General features: G+C 37.7%; 1 protein-coding gene across 3 annotated transcripts in view; it reads left to right on the forward strand.

Annotated features, from left to right (window-relative positions):
- The window catches only part of DCP1B (decapping mRNA 1B), a 47,183-nt gene extending 30,804 nt beyond the window's left edge, over window positions 1-16,379 (forward strand). For all 3 annotated transcript variants that reach the window (XM_049822249.1, XM_049822250.1, XM_049822251.1), the window contains exons 6-9: window positions 4,458-4,586; window positions 5,324-6,163; window positions 12,587-12,835; window positions 14,660-16,379. In XM_049822249.1, coding sequence (XP_049678206.1) covers window positions 4,458-4,586; window positions 5,324-6,163; window positions 12,587-12,835; window positions 14,660-14,740 — 1,299 coding nt within the window. In that variant the 3' untranslated portion in view covers window positions 14,741-16,379. The remainder of the gene's footprint in view (window positions 1-4,457; window positions 4,587-5,323; window positions 6,164-12,586; window positions 12,836-14,659) is intronic.
- Window positions 16,380-17,559: the final 1,180 nt, after the last annotated feature.

Below are 17,559 nucleotides of genomic sequence, written 5' to 3' on the forward strand. Positions count from 1 at the left end.
AAAAAAAGTTTAAATACATGCTTATATGTTTTTTGCCCCAAAAGCTATGCTGAAAAATAGCAATAAGAAGGAGGTATATTGAAGAAAAGGCAGCACCATTAGAAGCAGAACAGTTTGTGAGAAAAAAGCTATTTAATCTTACTGAAGTGTGGTTTTGGTCTATGTAATATCATGTAGGATCTATCCAATCTAAAAAAGAAAATTATCTTCACTTGTTTTAATATAGATCAAATATGGGCTATAGGAAGCACTTGGACTATGAAAAGAACTTTCATGTGATAATTAATTAGGTAAGATGCCTAACTATCATTAAGTGAATGAGAGACAACATAAGTCACCAGTCAGAAACTGGGTGGGAAAGTGATTTAAGAATATTCAGTCATTTGTCCTAGTGTATTTAAAATATTTTTAAAAAGCTGATGAGGTTGCAGAAGGCTTTATACTAGGACATTGTTAAGAGTCCATATGAACTGCCTGGAAATGATGAGAAAATAAACCTTGTAGAAAACAACAATGACAAAAAAATTAAGTTACTCAAATTCAAGGATAACAAAGTGTAAGCTTGAAAGAACCTAAGAAAACAATTCGTTTGAGCAGTGCATTGATAAATTTAACTCAGAGCTAATAAATGGAAAGGAAACTTTTCCCTAGTATAAAAGCTTTAATAGTTATGTTAGTGTTGTAGGCTTGTCTTCTATACTGTTTTTTCATGGCTTCTTCCTGTTACAATTTTTCATAGCAATCTGTTCATAACTATTTTAAATATGAATTGCTTAGCAAAACTGAAACTTCAATTAAGTGTAGATTTTTGTCAAGTGCTTCCATTAATCGAGCTTTGAATCATAGAGAAGGGAGGTAAGCATGGACTAGCTTTAGAAGAAAAGTGTTTTGCTTACCATGAATTTATTTGAATTTGGGGATATCTTTAGTCATCAAACTTGCACTGCACTGCAAGATGGGTAGCAAGGCTCTGGTTGAATGAGATACCACATTCTAGTAAAATTATTTCTTTGATTTGGTTGTGGGGCTTTTTTTCCCCAGAGAAGGCAAAAAGTGTAGCTGAATTAAACATATTTACGTGCTGAATGTGGCCTACTCAAATTATCCATGAGGTGCTTGCTACGTGGTTTTATATTTGACTGAAATTCAGTTTTGCTGTGAAACTCTACATTACTGGCAAAATCAGTATTTTGTTCTTCATGTTTTTTCCAATCTAGTGCTTGAGGAAGTTTCTCGCTTTATGCGGAAGGAGTATAGCAGGAAAGAAGAGACAGGTGCTTGTTCTTCAAACTAAATAGCTAACCACCCTATAGCATGATTGTCTGTGCATGCCTTAAAGTTATTTCTAAGAGCAACATTTGAACTAAAAATTGTTACACAATAGAGAAAAGCTAAGTATGTGAGTGGAACTACACTTCTACTTTGCAAGATCATGCCTTTAGAAAGTCATTGCAGAAATCTGTGACTGTCTGAACACCCACAAGATGATTTTTCAGCAGAGACTCACGAAATCATTGAGACTGGAAGGGACGTCTGGGCATAGTCTAGTCCAGCCTCCCTGTTTACAGCAGTATCAGCTAAAGTGGGTTGCTTAGGGCCATGTTAAGTCAGGTTTAAAATATCTCCATGGGCAGAGACTCCACAACCTGTCTGGGCTACCTGTTCCAGTATTCAAACATCCTTAAAGTAAAAAAGTTTTTTCTTAAGTTTAAACAAGATTTTGTATATTCTGGTTTTTGCCTCTTGTCTTCACTGGGCACCACTGAGAAGAGTCTGGCTCAGTCGTCTTTACTTTTTCCCATCAGGTATTTATACACATTGATATTATACCCTGAGCCTTCTCTTCTGGAGACTAAGCCTCTCCTTGCTTTACAGGTGCTTACACAGACTTTCAATGAACTCACTCATGTGTGTTTGCATCTTTCTTGTGCTGGGAAGCGCAGAACTGGATGTAGCACTGCAGTGCTCAGTAGATGGGTCTAACCAGTGGTCTCACCAGTGCCCAGTAGAGGTGAAGGATCACCCCCCTTGATCAGCTGGCAGTGCTCTACCTAATGCAACCCAGGATGCTGTTGACCTTCTTTTGCCACAAGGGCATGTTGCTGAGTTGTATTCAACTTCTTGTCCACCCAGGTCCATTTCTGCAAAGCTGCTTTTCAGTCAGTCAGCACCCGCCTGGACTGCATGGGGTTATTCTTCCTCAGTTTCCCTTTGTTGAACTTCATGTTCCTGTCAGCCCATTTCTCCAGTCTGTCAAGGCCCCTCTGAATGGCAGCATAACCATCTGGTCTATTAGCTACACATTCCTGTTTTATATTGTCTGCAAGCCTGCTCTGCCCCATCATTCAGGTCATTAATGGAGATGTTAAACAGTATTGACCCCAACATCAAACCCTGATTTACATCACTAGTGCCTGGCCTCCAGCTGGACTTCATGCCAACAATATTTTGAGTCCAGCAGATCAGACAGTTTTCTATCCACCTCACTGTCCACTAACCTAGTCTGCATTTCATCAGTTTGTCTTTGAGGATGTTATGGGAGACAGTATGAAAAGCCTCGCAAAAGTCAAGGTAGACAATATCCACTGCTCTCCCATCATCCACTGAGCCAGTCATCTCACTGTAAAAGGCTATTGGGTTGATCAAGCATGATCTCCCCTTTGTAAATCCGTGCTGGCTACTCTCAATCACTTTCGTGTCCTTAATATGTTTAGAAATGGCTTCCATTAGGAAGCCATTTGTTTCATCACCTTCATAGGGATCAAGGTCAGGCAAACTGGCCTGAAGTTCCCCAAATCCTCCTCCTTTCCCTTCTTGAAGGTAGTACTGACACTTGTTTTCTTCCAGTCCTTGGGAACCTCCCCCAGTTGCCATTACCTTTCAAAAATAAAGAGCGGTTTCACAATGAGAGAGGCAGCTCTGTCAGCTCTTATGAGTGCATGCCATCTGGTCCCATGGACTTGTGTATGTCCATTTTGCTTACATGGTACCTGACCTGATCCTCCCATACCGAGGGTAAGTCTTCATCACTCCAGACTTTCCCACCAGCCTCAGGGCCCTGGGATTCCTGCAGGCAAATGTTGCAAAGAAGGCATTGAGTACCTCCTAGAGCCCCTTGAGTCCCCTCGAGAACTCAACTTCTGTTTTACTGAGGAGCCTTGGAGCAAGTGTGTCTTTGTTTACTGTTACGGAAGGTGTCAGAGATGGATTAAATGATTGGTTTTGTATATTTGAAAGTGAGGGTTATTTTCTCACCTAACATATCTGCATCCTGAGGAGTTTGTCTCAAAGTTCTGGAAAGGACACTGACGTTTTCATCATCGCACAGCAGTGGCTCTGCTGTGTGTCCATATGGCAGTCTGTCCAGTCCAGAGTTCTGTCCCAACTAATGCACAAGAGTGGGCTCTTTGGAGGAAAGAATGAGAAACCCAAACTGGTCATTCCTTACCCAACCATTAGTCCTGTGGCATAAAATTTAGAGCCCATCAAATTCAGGTAATTAACTATGAATATTCTTGTTAGATAGGATTAACATTTTAATAGATCATTCTTTAAAAACATCTTTCCAGTTTCTTGGTTTCAATTGTATCAAGCAACAATGACTTCCAATGTATTGTTTTCTTTCCTATTGACAATAGCAGCGTTCCTTGTATACCCAATGCTTTTTTAGTTTCATTGACTGTATTCTTATCTTTTGTACAAGGTAAATAAGACCATCTCACCTTTTCCTATTCCATTTATTATTTCTCTTTCATGCAGCATTTTCTGTGCATTTTTTATTAATTAAATCATGCCTTTCTCTCTTCATATGTCGGTTGTTCCATGACCCTGCTCACTTTTAGTCATCTGTGTCTGCTCATCATTTTAAAAATATTATTAATCCTGTCATATTTAATAAGAAAACATACTGATTCTACAAATTGATTAAATCTTTAATCATTTTTCTGTGCGGGTATGTGCATCCTCTAAGTTTCCAGAATGTGGAATATTTATGTAAAAAAGTTTGAGTTATAATTCCGGTTTTTAACAAAAAGCATTTTAAATGTTTTCTATGAGCACATTAATCCTTCATGTTTCTAAACTACTTCTAGCTGCCTAATGGTGCAGGAAAAGCATGGCTGTTGCTTGTTTTCTAAGGTGCTTTTTAAAAATTATTTTATGGTTTTTTAAGTGTGGGAAACAGAAGATAAGAAAGAGAAGCAAGATTTAAATTAGAGGGAAGCCTCATACTGGGGAAATCTTGGAATCAAGTGTTTATTTTTACATACACTTTGTGGTTTTAGAAAATTAGGTTGCAATTGTTTTAGTTCTTTCAGTAGCATCATATTTCATAATCAGTGCTGGAACTAGTATTTTTGGTTATTGAATACCTGGCTATGTCTGTATTTTACTATAGTGGAGAACTAAAGGAAAAGGTATTGTCACACTTACTAAAAAGTACTGCTTTTCTGTTGCAGTGTAAGACCTGCTCAGAGCCAAAACAAATAACTAGTTCCTCTGCAATTTATAACAACCCCAACCTAATCAAACCAATTCCGGTGAAGCCTAGTGAAAATCAGCATCAACGAATATCTCAGCAAAGCAAGGTAAAATGTTTTGTGTGTTTTCTGACTAGTGCTGCTATAATTGAGTAACCGTGTAGGAATATTTGAGTCGGAAGGTCAGTGCAAGAATTTGAGGTGGAACCATTCTGAGGAATGATTTTAATGCAAAACTAATGTTTTATAAAAAGCTCCCCAACCCCCACCATATGATGTGGAAGCATGTAAATTAAAGGCATACTATCCTGATGCAACGAAGAAATACTAGTCTTTCAAATTTCAGATACTGCTTTGATTGCAAGCTGGTCTAGTCAATTGCTGGACCACAGTTTGTGTGGTCTTTTTTTTAGGTGAATTCAGTTAATCTAAATAAAGAAAAGTCTCTTGATATATCTTCAAGCTAAATCACACTGCAGAATCCTAAAAGCTGAATTCAGCTGCGACAGGGAGACGCACAAGAAGTGGCCCTACTTCATACATGGGGAGATTTCTGTCTGTTACTAATATTGTACTGATAGCTGAAAGGGAAGATGCTCTTTCATGGTATTTAAAGTAAAGCCACTGCTCTCTCTCAGATTCACTGATTTTCTCCCACATTAGCAGCTTGACAACTGTCTTCTTGCCCTTCCTATGTGACAAAACTATTAAAAATCCTCTTGGGAGGAAAAGGCATAGTAGTTTCTCAGCTTTTCCTTGAATACTGCTGGCTAAATATTGTCACCACTTAATGTAACTTATGCATGAGGGAACTACATTTACTTTTTTCCTCTGTCCCCTCACAGAATGTGGATTCTGAACCACAGCACTTGTCTTTGACAGCACTGTTTGGAAAACAAGAAAAGCCAGATGTCTCGGAACCACTTAATAAACAGCACCAAGAGAATCTTCCTGTTAGGCAGGGTGTGGTACGTTCCCTGTCCTATGAAGAACCTAGCAGGCATTCGCCCTCTGCAGAGAAACAGCTTTGCCCCGCCATTCAGAAGCTTATGGTGCGTGGGACAGACCTTCATCCGCTTGCTGAGTTTCCTGAGAACCCACTCTGTGAAAATGGCAATATCCACCCTGTGGGTGAGACTTTCACAGGACTCTTCCAACCTGTGACTTCTCATGGTATTGCAACATCTCATGTAGTTCAGGATACTGCTGGCACTCAGAGCCTATTACAGAAATTACAGAGTCAGTCAGGGTCAGTGACTAAAATGGACCCCGGTGCAACAGGATCTGCGAACTCGACAGCTTCTGTGTTCAGCAGGACTCCTGCTGCTGTTGGAGCACCAGCAGCAACAGTAAATAATATGAGCCAACCACCTTTGGTGTATTTCAATGGTTCCCTACCAGGCCAGACTTTAGAGTCTCAGACACTTGGTAAAGAACAGTCCAAACTTCCTAGACAGCCACTTTCTCTCTCTGGCAATCAAGCAGCCAATTCTGGGGTGATTTCACCTCAAGAGTTACTGAAGAAACTCCAGATAGTGCAACAAGAACAACAGTTGCATGTATCCAGCAGACCAACCTTGGCAGCTAAGTTTCCTGTTGTTACTCAGAATACCAATACGCTGAAACCACTGGAATCCTGGATAGAAAAGGCACCAGGTACAGAAAAACAGAGCACTCTTCTTCAGGTAAATGGGAAACTTCAACATTTAAATAAATAAATAAAAACCTAGCAATCTTTTGAACTTGGTATTTTGTAAGGTTAGTCTTTGTTTCATTTTGGCCAGTCTATCCTTGTTATTATCTTACCACATGTTGCACATCATTCATTTTGCATGTGATAATTTAACAACATCAAGTAAGTTCTGATTTACCAAGCTGTGATATTGTAAATACTGAAGGCTACATCTCTTGCACATCAATAATGACCGAAAATACTGCAATCTTGGGTTTTTCCAGGGGCACTTTGAAAAGTCACCTAGTTTTCAGTTGCCATACCTCAGGCTGTTTTGTGTAATTGCTGGTTACTGAGTGTAATACTTTGGGTTTAATAATATTTCTTACAAAATTAGTCATAGCTTTCTCTGTGCAGGTATACATTCCTTTGTATGCCAGTTGCTAAAGGTGTTTAAAAGGTCACTTATTTTCTAACAGCAGATTTTTGAAGTACATGTATATCAATTAATTAGTTATCTTGTATTGTAGCTTCTAGCTATTCATTAGTTATGTTTTTTTATTGCTATGTATTATTTTGAAAAAAGGCCTTGTGCCTGAATGCCTTCAAAAAACCCAAAGCCCTTAATTCTGGAGATTGTGACCCTAAAAGTCAGATTGGTGTCTTAAAAAATTCAGGAGATGTCAAGAGACTGTGTCTCTCTCATGACTGCATTTTTCTGTTCTTTACAACTACTGTCTTTGCTAACAGCTTCATTTTCTGTAGGATCTTCTACACTTGAATGTCTGTAAATGTCCTGTTTGGGGATGCAGCTAAGCCACTTTTAACTTCCTTTATTGTGGACAGACTGTACACAAGACTTGTGTTGTACTGGAGTCTGACCTGTATTGGAGTCTAGCAGTTACTTATCCGAATGAAAAAGCATTCACCTTTTCAATGTAAAGTTCAAAAGCTGCTTTTCTATTGCAGCTTCTTAAAAACCTGAGTGAAAGACTACAGAATACTTCAGCATGCTCCAAGAATCCTCCTTATTCTAGAAAGTTATCCTACACACAAAGATGCTGACACAGTCATTTAACAATTAAGGGCCACATCCATCACAAACACTGTTACAGGTCAAGATTTCTCATTCTGTGAGAGAGGTCAGAGGAAGATCAGTTTGATATAGCAAATAGCCATCATTATTTTTATTCTTTTAATTAAAGCAGCATGACTTTTTGAATCTGTGTGAAAGAGTTTTGGGGGAATTAGTCATTGAAATTATTCAGGATCAGTTGCTTACAGATGGTAATCTGACTTTCCAGGGGAGTGCTAATGAATAAAAAGAGGATCCAGAGTCACAAAAATTTACTTCTGTTTTCACTGGGAATGGAACTTGCCTGCTATAAATGAAAGAAATTGTCTGATTCACTGGTACAGGTACTGATAGCATGGAGACATAAGACATTTCTACTTTGAAGCTAAAAGTAAAATGAGGCAAGTGCCAGGCTATACATTGTAAATCAGTATGCATAAATAAAAAATGGCAAATATGCTGATATATTTTCAAATGAAAAATCCATATAGATGCTGATATGGCTAATGACTTTGTATATATTTGAAAAAGAACATGATGCCAACATTAGTTGCAGTATCGAAAGGGAGTTACTGACATAATGCAATTTCAATAATTTTACTGCTTGAGTACGAATAGAACAATAGCTTGTGAGAAGAGGAGTAGTCTTCACTGGAGCAAGTCTCATTCACTGTGATTATTGCTGCAAGTTTGCCTTAAAAAAAAAAAAAATAAAAAAAAAAAGGCAGCAGCTAAGGAGGCTCTCAGTCTCATTTTGCATGGCTGTGAGCAGACCACGTAGATTGAGACTGCCTAGCAGTGGTTTCACAGACTGACACAGCCACAGCTGCTATCGAAACAGTATTAGATGCAGTTCTTCCAACACTTTTAGTATGGCTTATGAGATTTAATATATAGACTAAAAATGATAGTGGAAGTAGGCCTAATTATTGTTTAGGACACCTAAAGCTCTGCAATCTGGAAGGAATGGCCTCTTTCACATGCAGCAGATTGCCAAAAAAGAAAAAGGGGAGAAGGCTAAAAATGAAGGAATGACTCTGTGTTCCTGTAGAATGCCATGAATTAGCCACATGAAATATGCCTACTCTTGAAAAAAAATTGGAAGGTAAAAATTTGAAACAACTTTTAAATCGAACGTTAATCTTTTTATATCATCTTTGCTGTAGACCAGAGGCTTTAAGTGCTGCCATGCCTGCAGACGTTCGAGTGAAATTGAATTGGCACAAATATATCTGCACATGCTCATGCAAAATTGATCAAAGCAGATTCTGACAACAAATGCAGCAAAAGGTTTGTTCTCTGTAATTATTTATCTTTTGGTATTGCCTCTCTACTACAATTCAGCATACAGAAAAAGCAAATTCTAAAAAATCTGAGAGGAATAGAGAGGTATCTGGACAATGTCTGTTGTTGGAAAAATTGTATTAAAGGAACACCCTAAATCCATCAGCAGCACTAAGAATATGAAAGCCATAGTCTTTTCCACAACTGACACATTACGAGTCCAAGTTTAAATTGGCTTCTGCTGCATTTCCATATGGTGTAAGAGCTGTGATCTCCCACATAGAAAGGAAGAGACCAGTTACCAAAAAAAAAAAACAACAAAAAAACCCAAAAAAACAACACAGAAAAAAAAGCAAAAGCTGAAGAATAATACTTGGAAGCATTCAGTCTGGCGTGGTGCCAGCTCTATTTGATGAAGTATTCCTTATGTGGACAGTGAGTAACGTGTGCTTAAGATGCAATAAAAAAAACATTAATCTGCAGTGGACTTTTAAGCATATGCTTAGCATTAGGCATGAGTTATCCTGATTATAGATACATGCATGCTTAAGTGTTTACGTTAATCAGAATTTGGTTTTTAAAGTGCTTACAATAACCTTGACACAAATTTATCTTTTCTTCAGAAGGCCACTTATCTTGCAGCCCATTTTTCTCATCTCTTGGAGCATTTTGCATCAAGAATGCATTTTTTACATAGCGTTACAATTTCTGAATATGCTCATGGTACCTAGTATCTTTGGTGTGAGCATCGTGCCATTACCTCTCAATTGTCCTGACTGCAGTTTCAGCATGAGATTTAAAACATGCATGGGAGGAATGCAAATAGGTACATTAAACTTGTTTTGAAAAGTAATTTAAGATTCTGTAGTTAAACATCAATTGAAAAATTCTGAATTAAACTTGAAAGACAAAGCAATGTTAGCATTGTAGCCAGCTTTATTTTAATAGTAAACGTCTTTAAAGTTCATGAACCATTCTTAGATTAAATGTTCTCAGTTTTTAAGTAATGCCACTAAAAACAGTTAGAGGCCTACAGCACCCACCAGATGCTGATGTTCCAGAGGGGCACTTGACACACGTGGAATTCTGCACATGGAGGAAGCAACAGAGGGTGCCAGTTTGCATTACGGAAGATCAGTGCATTCCTTAGTTCATGGTGTTACGTGAATTTGCCAGCTATTGTGTCACCTAGCTGCCAGCATCCATGCAGAATATCAAACAGGTATCTTAGCATTTGTGCTTCAGAGAAGGAAAACTATATGTTACAATGATTATTTTGCACATTTTTCATTGTTCTTACTTCACTGCTGCACAACTGATGCTAGACTACTATGTTATTAGTGACTCAGAGATTTAAGTATTGACCTGTTAAAGCTGGAGGTAATTCAGTAGAGGCAGGATGAACAAGCAAATCAGTTTAGATTCTGTGGGAAAGAAGTTGATCAACAGCGTTTTGGAAGGGCTGTTATGTCTTGTGAGAAATTACTCAAAGCTAAAAGCATGGCCCAAAGGCTATTAATGTCCCTATGGAGCATTTTCAGTGATTTCAGCAAAAGCATGGTGCTATAGGAATTGCACTAGTATTGCCAAGATCAGCATCCCATTTTCAAGTAGGTATCAGTTGTCCCAGTGACTGAAGGTGATCTGAACTAAATCTAAACCAAAAATTTGCCTTTATGTTTTTTAAAAAAACCATGTTGTTTACGTAAAAGTTTAAGTGGCAGAAGCTTTGAGCATGAACTGTTAGCAGGAAAATACATTTTAATATTTGCATACAGAAACAAATGCTATGCACTTAAAAAATGATACGTATATTTTCTATTCTTCTGACACAAATATTTTAAGTTTTGCAGTAACCTGTATATATTAGCTGTGTCACCAGTAGATGGCAATATTGCTTATTCCATATAGTTTCCATATGCTTGGCAAGTCCTACCAAAAAGCTGTTTCTATCCAGAGAAAACAAGTATTTTTTCATATGTCTTTTAAACCGCAACATATATAAGTGTTTGACAGTAGTAACTGTACATTATTAAGAGCACAGTTTGTCTTGGGTTTTGTTTATTTGCCTTGGACTCTAGAGAGAAATGTTTTTTGATTTGGAAGGACATGTCATCTGGGTCTTTGACACAGTCTGTTGTAGATTCAGCTATATTAGTGGGACAGTTGATCTCCTCCAGCTGCTCACCACCATCCCTTTGCTGGAGGTTCCTGCCCTTGGAGAGCAGTTTGTATATGCATTCTTTAAATCACATTAGGAAGAATCATCTGGTTTAAGCAAACCCTGCCAATTTTCCTGGAGGTAAATTAAAGATAAGTTACTTCAGCAGCATGGGTGAGTAGAGCAGAAACATTGTGATAAGCATCTGGAGGTAGTCAGTCTTCCACAGGCAGGAGAACAATCTTCTCTCTTACAGGAGGAGAACATCTGTGCACAGTCTGAAGGTCTCGCTCCAGAGAGGGATGTCACTTTGGACTTACATTGGTTTTCTTCTGAAATGAACATTGTTTTCCAAGCATAGTTGTGCAAACATGCACTACCTTAATTTTGAAGCAAACTTACAATGAGTTCGGAATACCTTAACTCAGGAGCTTGTAACACAGACCTGATGATTGCTGTTACGATTATGCGCCATGGGGTAGGAAAAAGGCTGTAGGTCAAGAGTTTTGTTTTTAAGTAGTACTCTATTTAGGAAACAAACAATATTTACCTAAAACATGAACTGGGAGATTTTTGCGTTAGGTGCATATCGCATGTTTTCCAGTATCCGTGAGTCTTTCTTGACACCTAGTCTTTCTGCTTCCTTAAATTTTTTGTAAAACAGCATGAGATCTCAATCCTCCTCATTTCTATTTCTCTTTGTATTGTAGTCTAACTAACATTGGTCAGAAATGTCTTGGGTAGAACAATCATAACTAGGAGTAAGACAAGCTACAAAAATATGAATGTTCTTTAATATTACACTATGTTGTTTTGCGTACCTAGGAGATAAACTCAGTTTTATTTTCTTAATTTTTCTTCAAAATTGAAATGTAACCAGGACACAGTGTGAAGGGATTCAGTAGCCTTTTACCTTCATGCAGTAGCAATAAATCATGCTCCAGTCCAAAAGAGAGGAGCTTTGGTAAGCTCATATCAATTCCTTTGTATGTTCTGTTCTTTGAAAAAAAGATAGGATACTTGAATAGCAAGGAGATGGCTGATTAGGACTAAGATTTATTACTGGACTTACCTGGAGAGAGCTCTAATATCTGCAAACTAAGTGAATAAACTTTGTTATGTTGTATATTATATCTGATAGTATTTGCTAGTCCTGTATGTTTTACCATTCCAAGACACATTGCAAAATTTAAAAGCAAAAATTCTTTGACGCATATCTTTGCAGGTTGCATGGATATGATACTGAGGGACCTTGCAGAACTACTGCAGTATCAAGGTTTTCCTTCTCTTTGAGGGCCTTTTTGGTTTTGTCAATTGCGTGTTGGTTAGGAGTCAGTTCTGTTTCTGACAATGCCACCAGCTCACTGTGGCTCTTAAGATAAATTACTTAATCTGTGTTCTTTCCCCTCTCCTTAAGTAAAATGAGAAGAAAAAAAATATACATATGTATTTATTTATAAAGTAATTTGAAAGTTATAATTGGAAAGTACTTTCTAGTATTAGGTACAAAGATTAGTCTTTAATAGTGGTATTTGCATGTAAGTATAGTGTCAAAGATTAAACTTAATGACTTACTGTCACTATGTAGAAGACTTTACACCTGCGTTCTCTAAGAGTGCTGATATTTAATAGTAGTCTGATTTCTGTAATAAAATGCTCTTGCCCTAAGATGATTTGCCTATCCAACAGACTTAATCACACTTGTGAATCCATTGCTGCAGTCTTAAATTGGATGGAAGACCTTTTAATCTGGAAATAGATCATATAAGTGGTGCTGAGCTGGAGTTTCACCTAACTGTATTGATCTCCAGCAGTCTCTGTTAACTGTTGCCAGTCAGTCTGCAGTTTTCATCATCTTTATTCCCACAGAATTAAGTAGATAGGTTTAACTGATGACTTTCTTTTCATATGGACAGGTAATCTCACCACAACGGATTCCTGCCACTGTGACTCCTACCTTGTTGATGTCCCCAATGGTGTTCACTCAGTCCACACCTGCTCCACCAAAAGCAAGTGAAAGTGGGCGGTTAGCAGCAGCCAACCAAGAACCTGCTGCTAGCTCAGCTAGCCTTCTCCTGCCGCTGCAAACCCCAGAGCCATCTGTGGTCAACAGCAGCTCAATGACAAAGTTGCAGCTCCAGGAAACACTTCTACACCTGATCCAGGTAAAGTGCCAAAAATTCTCCTACTTCGCTTAAAATCCTGATTCCCGTTTTGATACAAGCACCCTATAATCGGTTGCATGCATCTGTCTAGAGGCTAAATGAGTAATTAAAATATATGTTGAACGTTGGTGTTCTATTTAATGGCTGCATGTTAACAGAGCACTATGGTGTAGACTGGGGATGTGATAGCCTCTCCCTGCACACTGCTGGCTTAACTGCATTTTGATTAATGCATCTGATTTTGGATTCAGGACAGATAATAAATTTGACAGAAAAGAACAAAGATGACCGAAAGCTTCATAAGGTCATCTTATGAGCCAAAGAGATATCTATTATACTTATAGCTAAGGATAAATAATGGTCGATTATCCTAGCTGCGAAATATTTCAGAGATGCATGTTAGCAGTAAGAGGAGTTCAGATGGGAAATTAAAATTGCAGGATGAGTGTGAGCAACTTTAAAGTATGGGTTAGATAACGTAAGAATATACTAGTTCAGTTTATTCAAAGTAATTCTCTAGTTCAAATGCTAAAATTCCTTTTGCTGCAGTTTTTCAGGTTTAAATGTGACAAAGCGTTACCAACATCATGTATGAGATGATTGTTTAGTGCTTTGGAATGATATGAGTGGTTATGAATATTTTTTTCCTTAACTTGCCATGTGATGAATATCTGAAGAGTAGACACTGAGGACAGATTATGTAACTAAAGGCCTGGCTACAAAGCACAAGGAATAGAGACGCAGGTTTAAGGGTCCAATTTGTAGGCCAAAACTATGTGCCTGTATGGCTTTGGAATAAAAAGAAAAGTCATTACTGAAATGTTGAAGTTACTTAAAATCCAATTTCAGTTATAGACCCAGAAAGAAAATAGTATCTTTAACAAATCAGAGGCTTTTCTCATTTTCCCCTGCACTTGTAGTTTGGGATTAAAAAATAAAAATATCACAGTATCCTGTCTTTACATACGTTGAGTATCTGGATAGTAGTAAAACCATATATGAAGTTAAAAAAGAAACTAGTCAAGGAAAATTGGATTTACTCTACTTGTATATCTGTCCCTGCTGTTCTTGGTGATAGTTAGGATTAACTGAGTTACCTGGCAATTATTTACTTCCAATTTCTTACCTGTTATTTTCCATTATATAAAACTGCAATCTCGAATGCTCCTGATTTTCCTCAAATAGTATCTTGATTTTAATTATCCTCATATGTTCATGTGAGCTACTTAGGACATTCTTTCTTAATGTGGGTTGACCATTCTTGCAAAATGATCTTCAGGAGGAAAAAGTTAAACAAGCAATAAAGAAAAATGAGCAGCATCAATTAGGAGCATTAAGTCTAAAAGAGTTAAACAAGATGCCCAGGTGGGATTTAGTATAGGATCAAAACCCAGGGTGTTTCACTGCTCCTTCAGACATGCTTGGAATTATGACTGACCTAATAGAGGAAACTACTTAAGGAAATCCCTAGGTAAATGAGGGCAAAGAGAAGAAATTACAGGGTTGTATCATCACTGTATTATCATGCAAGAGTTAAATTCACTGTGAGTTTGGAAAATCTGCTTTCTGTGTACTCATTACTTCTTACAGAGATACAGTCATGTTTGCTGCAGTAAAGTTGATATTCACGTCCAGTTCTTCTAAGGCTACTAGCAAGGCTTGGAAATAATACATGGGTTTGGTAAAGGAAATAGCTTTCCTATTGCTCACACTTTAAAATAGAGTCAGGTTGAAAAGTATCTGGTCCATGAAATGGAAGAATTTTCTAATCTCTTCACTCAAAACGCCTCTCGTGCACTAACAATTACCTGTTTTGTTTTTCAGAATGATGACAACTTCTTGAATATTATTTATGAAGCATATCTCTTCAGTGTGAGAAAGGCGGCAATTAAAAAGTCTCTGTGAAAGATGATTTTTAAATTCAATTACTATTCCTTCCTGAACTCCAGGAAAAAGGTTTCAATTTTTTCAAGTATGTTTATGTTTAAAGAAATGAATGGTCTTAGGTATTTTACATACACATAGATTTTGCTTGTTGGCAACTACATGCTGTACTGAGAAAGAAGTGAGCAGAAACAGATTGTGCCTTTAGGGAGCGGAGTGTCACGATACTGAAGACTTAATCACAAAATATCTTAAATTATTTTTCTTATATTGGTCCATACTTAGAATCGGTTTCCCTGCATAAGGAATCAGTTCTCAGAATTCAGTTTCCTTTTTTTACTTGCAGCGTGGTTATTCATTGACTAGGTATTTGTCATGGATTTTCTCTGGGAGACGTCACATGCAACTGTCCCGATGAACGTGCCCATCCCTGACCACATGGTGGCAATGTTGGACTATTTTTAGGAACGTGAAAATCTGGGTGAAATCTTGGAAGGGAAAGTCTTGGTCAGGCTGATCTATCATCGTACTTAGTTGTCTGCAAAGCAATTCAGAAGAAATGTCATGACTTCCCCCAAAATTTTGTAGAAAAATCTTTTTCTATTTTAACAAGAATATTTTTAGCTAGCTGTAGAAATGGGACTCTGCAGGTGTTTTGAGGAGTTGGGGGGAGGGTTTGTTTGTGAATGTACTCACTATCAACATAGCTCTGGGGTGGCACTGGATTCATGTTTCTATTATTCCAGATCCAATCTGCATTATTATAAGCAATGTACAACTTTGTTAAGGGCAAGGCTACCAGGTGTAAAAGTCCTATTAATTTTTATTTTTAGTGTGTTCCTGGAGCACAGCGATTTCATTGGTCCATTTCTAAAGAAAATAAAATGGGTAATCGCTACTATGTGCTGATTTCATTTTATTGTACCATGGACTATGTATTTAGAATTGTTGGGTCACTTGTATTTGTATGACTTTAAAATGTTTTTACACTTGGCGGAAGACACATGAGGTTTTAAATCAATCAGAATAAATGACTGAAAGAAATTTTATGTATATTTTTATTAGCATCTGCTGCTGAAGTGCTAGTTTACTACAGTTTAGGAACCCAAAGTTATTGCTGAAGAGGCATTTCTTTTGTGGGCGCAGAGAACCCAACCTGTAATCCATAAATGAGTATACATTATTCTTTACTATGGGCATTGATGTAGGCACAACTCAGTAGCCTCATCTGTGAAAGTTCTTCAGTGTAAATTAGGGTGCACTTTTAAAGTAGTATAGTCGTAATTATTCCAACAGTTCCCCCACCCCCCCCCATACATCTGGCTTTCTCTAGTGGAAGAGGGTGATTTTGGGGGGCAAGTGGATTTGCTTACATTCCTTGGGAAAGGCTCTAAATCAATATTTAAAAAGAAAAAAGTCAAGAGCTACTTTCTTTGTACACAACTGAATAACCTCAAGAGACTTGTGCCTACAAAACTGCTAGACTTTTCCTATACTAAGTAGCTCGTAGAAAGCAAGTTGTATTCTAGTTCCATTTTGTTACAAAATTGTTTATGATTCTTGCAGATTCAGTGAGAAGAACATGTTAAGCAGATACCAGGAAGGGCAGACTTTAAAGATAGCAAATCCTAATTCTAATCCTATAGCCATAATAATTTATGTAGCCATTAAAATTTATGGGATTCTACTGAGTTAATTGGTATTATTTCTGAATGAACTGGTGCGGAAGAAATTGGAATCTACACAAAAGAGTTTGTATGAAACTAAATACATGCATAATAGGTGTCTGTGATGCTGGATTATCTGAGAGTGCAATTTAAAGATGATGGGGACATATAGTTAAGACCTCATTTGACATGTAGAACTTCTGTAATTGGTGGGTAGAAATAATCCTTAAGCATCTCAAGCTGTGTTTGTGATAGGTTTTCTAGTCATGGGGAAAACATTTTTATTTACAAAAAAAGCAGTAGAAATTTTAAAAACATCCTTATTTATTGCTTTTCAGAGTAACGTATCATTTACAAAAATTAAAGGTATGTTTTTGAAAACATCTTCTATTCACTCTTGGAGCTTATGACAACAGTAGCATTGGCACTATCCTTGACAAGCTGAACCTTATCTTAAAGCAGACAAGGGTAGAGCTAATTCGGGGTTTCTTCTCACTGCCATCTCTTCTGGTTACATCTACTCCAAGTAACACTGACGGAGTTGGATTTCTCTCACTGTATTATGCTATAAGGGATTTCTGGGCTTGTTCAGGAGGCATAAATTGCCTTTTGTGGAGTGAAGAAAAGAAGGATAGTTGCTAAAGAAGGGGGGGTGCTGTTTTAGCTGGCTTGCATGCTTACCAAGAACAACAGAGGTAAGAAGATAGAACAGGCTCAGAAAGAAATGGTGAATTTCATTACAATGAGCAGAAGAGGAAAAGTAGTGAGAGAATTCTATTGAGAAATGAAGCCAAACATATCATCTAGGTTTCCATTTCAGATGGTAGGTTCTGCTTCTTAGGAGGCATTTGGGAATTGGAGACTGAGCTTGGAGTCATACTGGAGTGTAAGACTGTGCTGTGCCCCTTTCTCTCTTCTTTCTACTACAAACTGTCTTGGAAACCTGTGTCAGAAAAAGGCTTTTTTCCAGAAATATAGCTGGAGCCTTCCAGTACCATGGAAAAGCTGGAGGATCCTCATGTAATACTAAAAACTTAATCTCTGCTTTTTGGTATTGTGTTTTGTTTAATAGCTTTTTTATCAGCTGGGACTGTCTCTTTATGCAGCCAGAGCTGTGCATGATACCAAAAAGTTTATTTTGGGTTTGATAGATGACCTCTGAACTAGAGTGGT

Source organism: Accipiter gentilis, chromosome 18 (genome assembly GCF_929443795.1).
Source record: "Accipiter gentilis chromosome 18, bAccGen1.1, whole genome shotgun sequence".
Taxonomy (NCBI): domain Eukaryota; kingdom Metazoa; phylum Chordata; class Aves; order Accipitriformes; family Accipitridae; genus Astur; species Astur gentilis.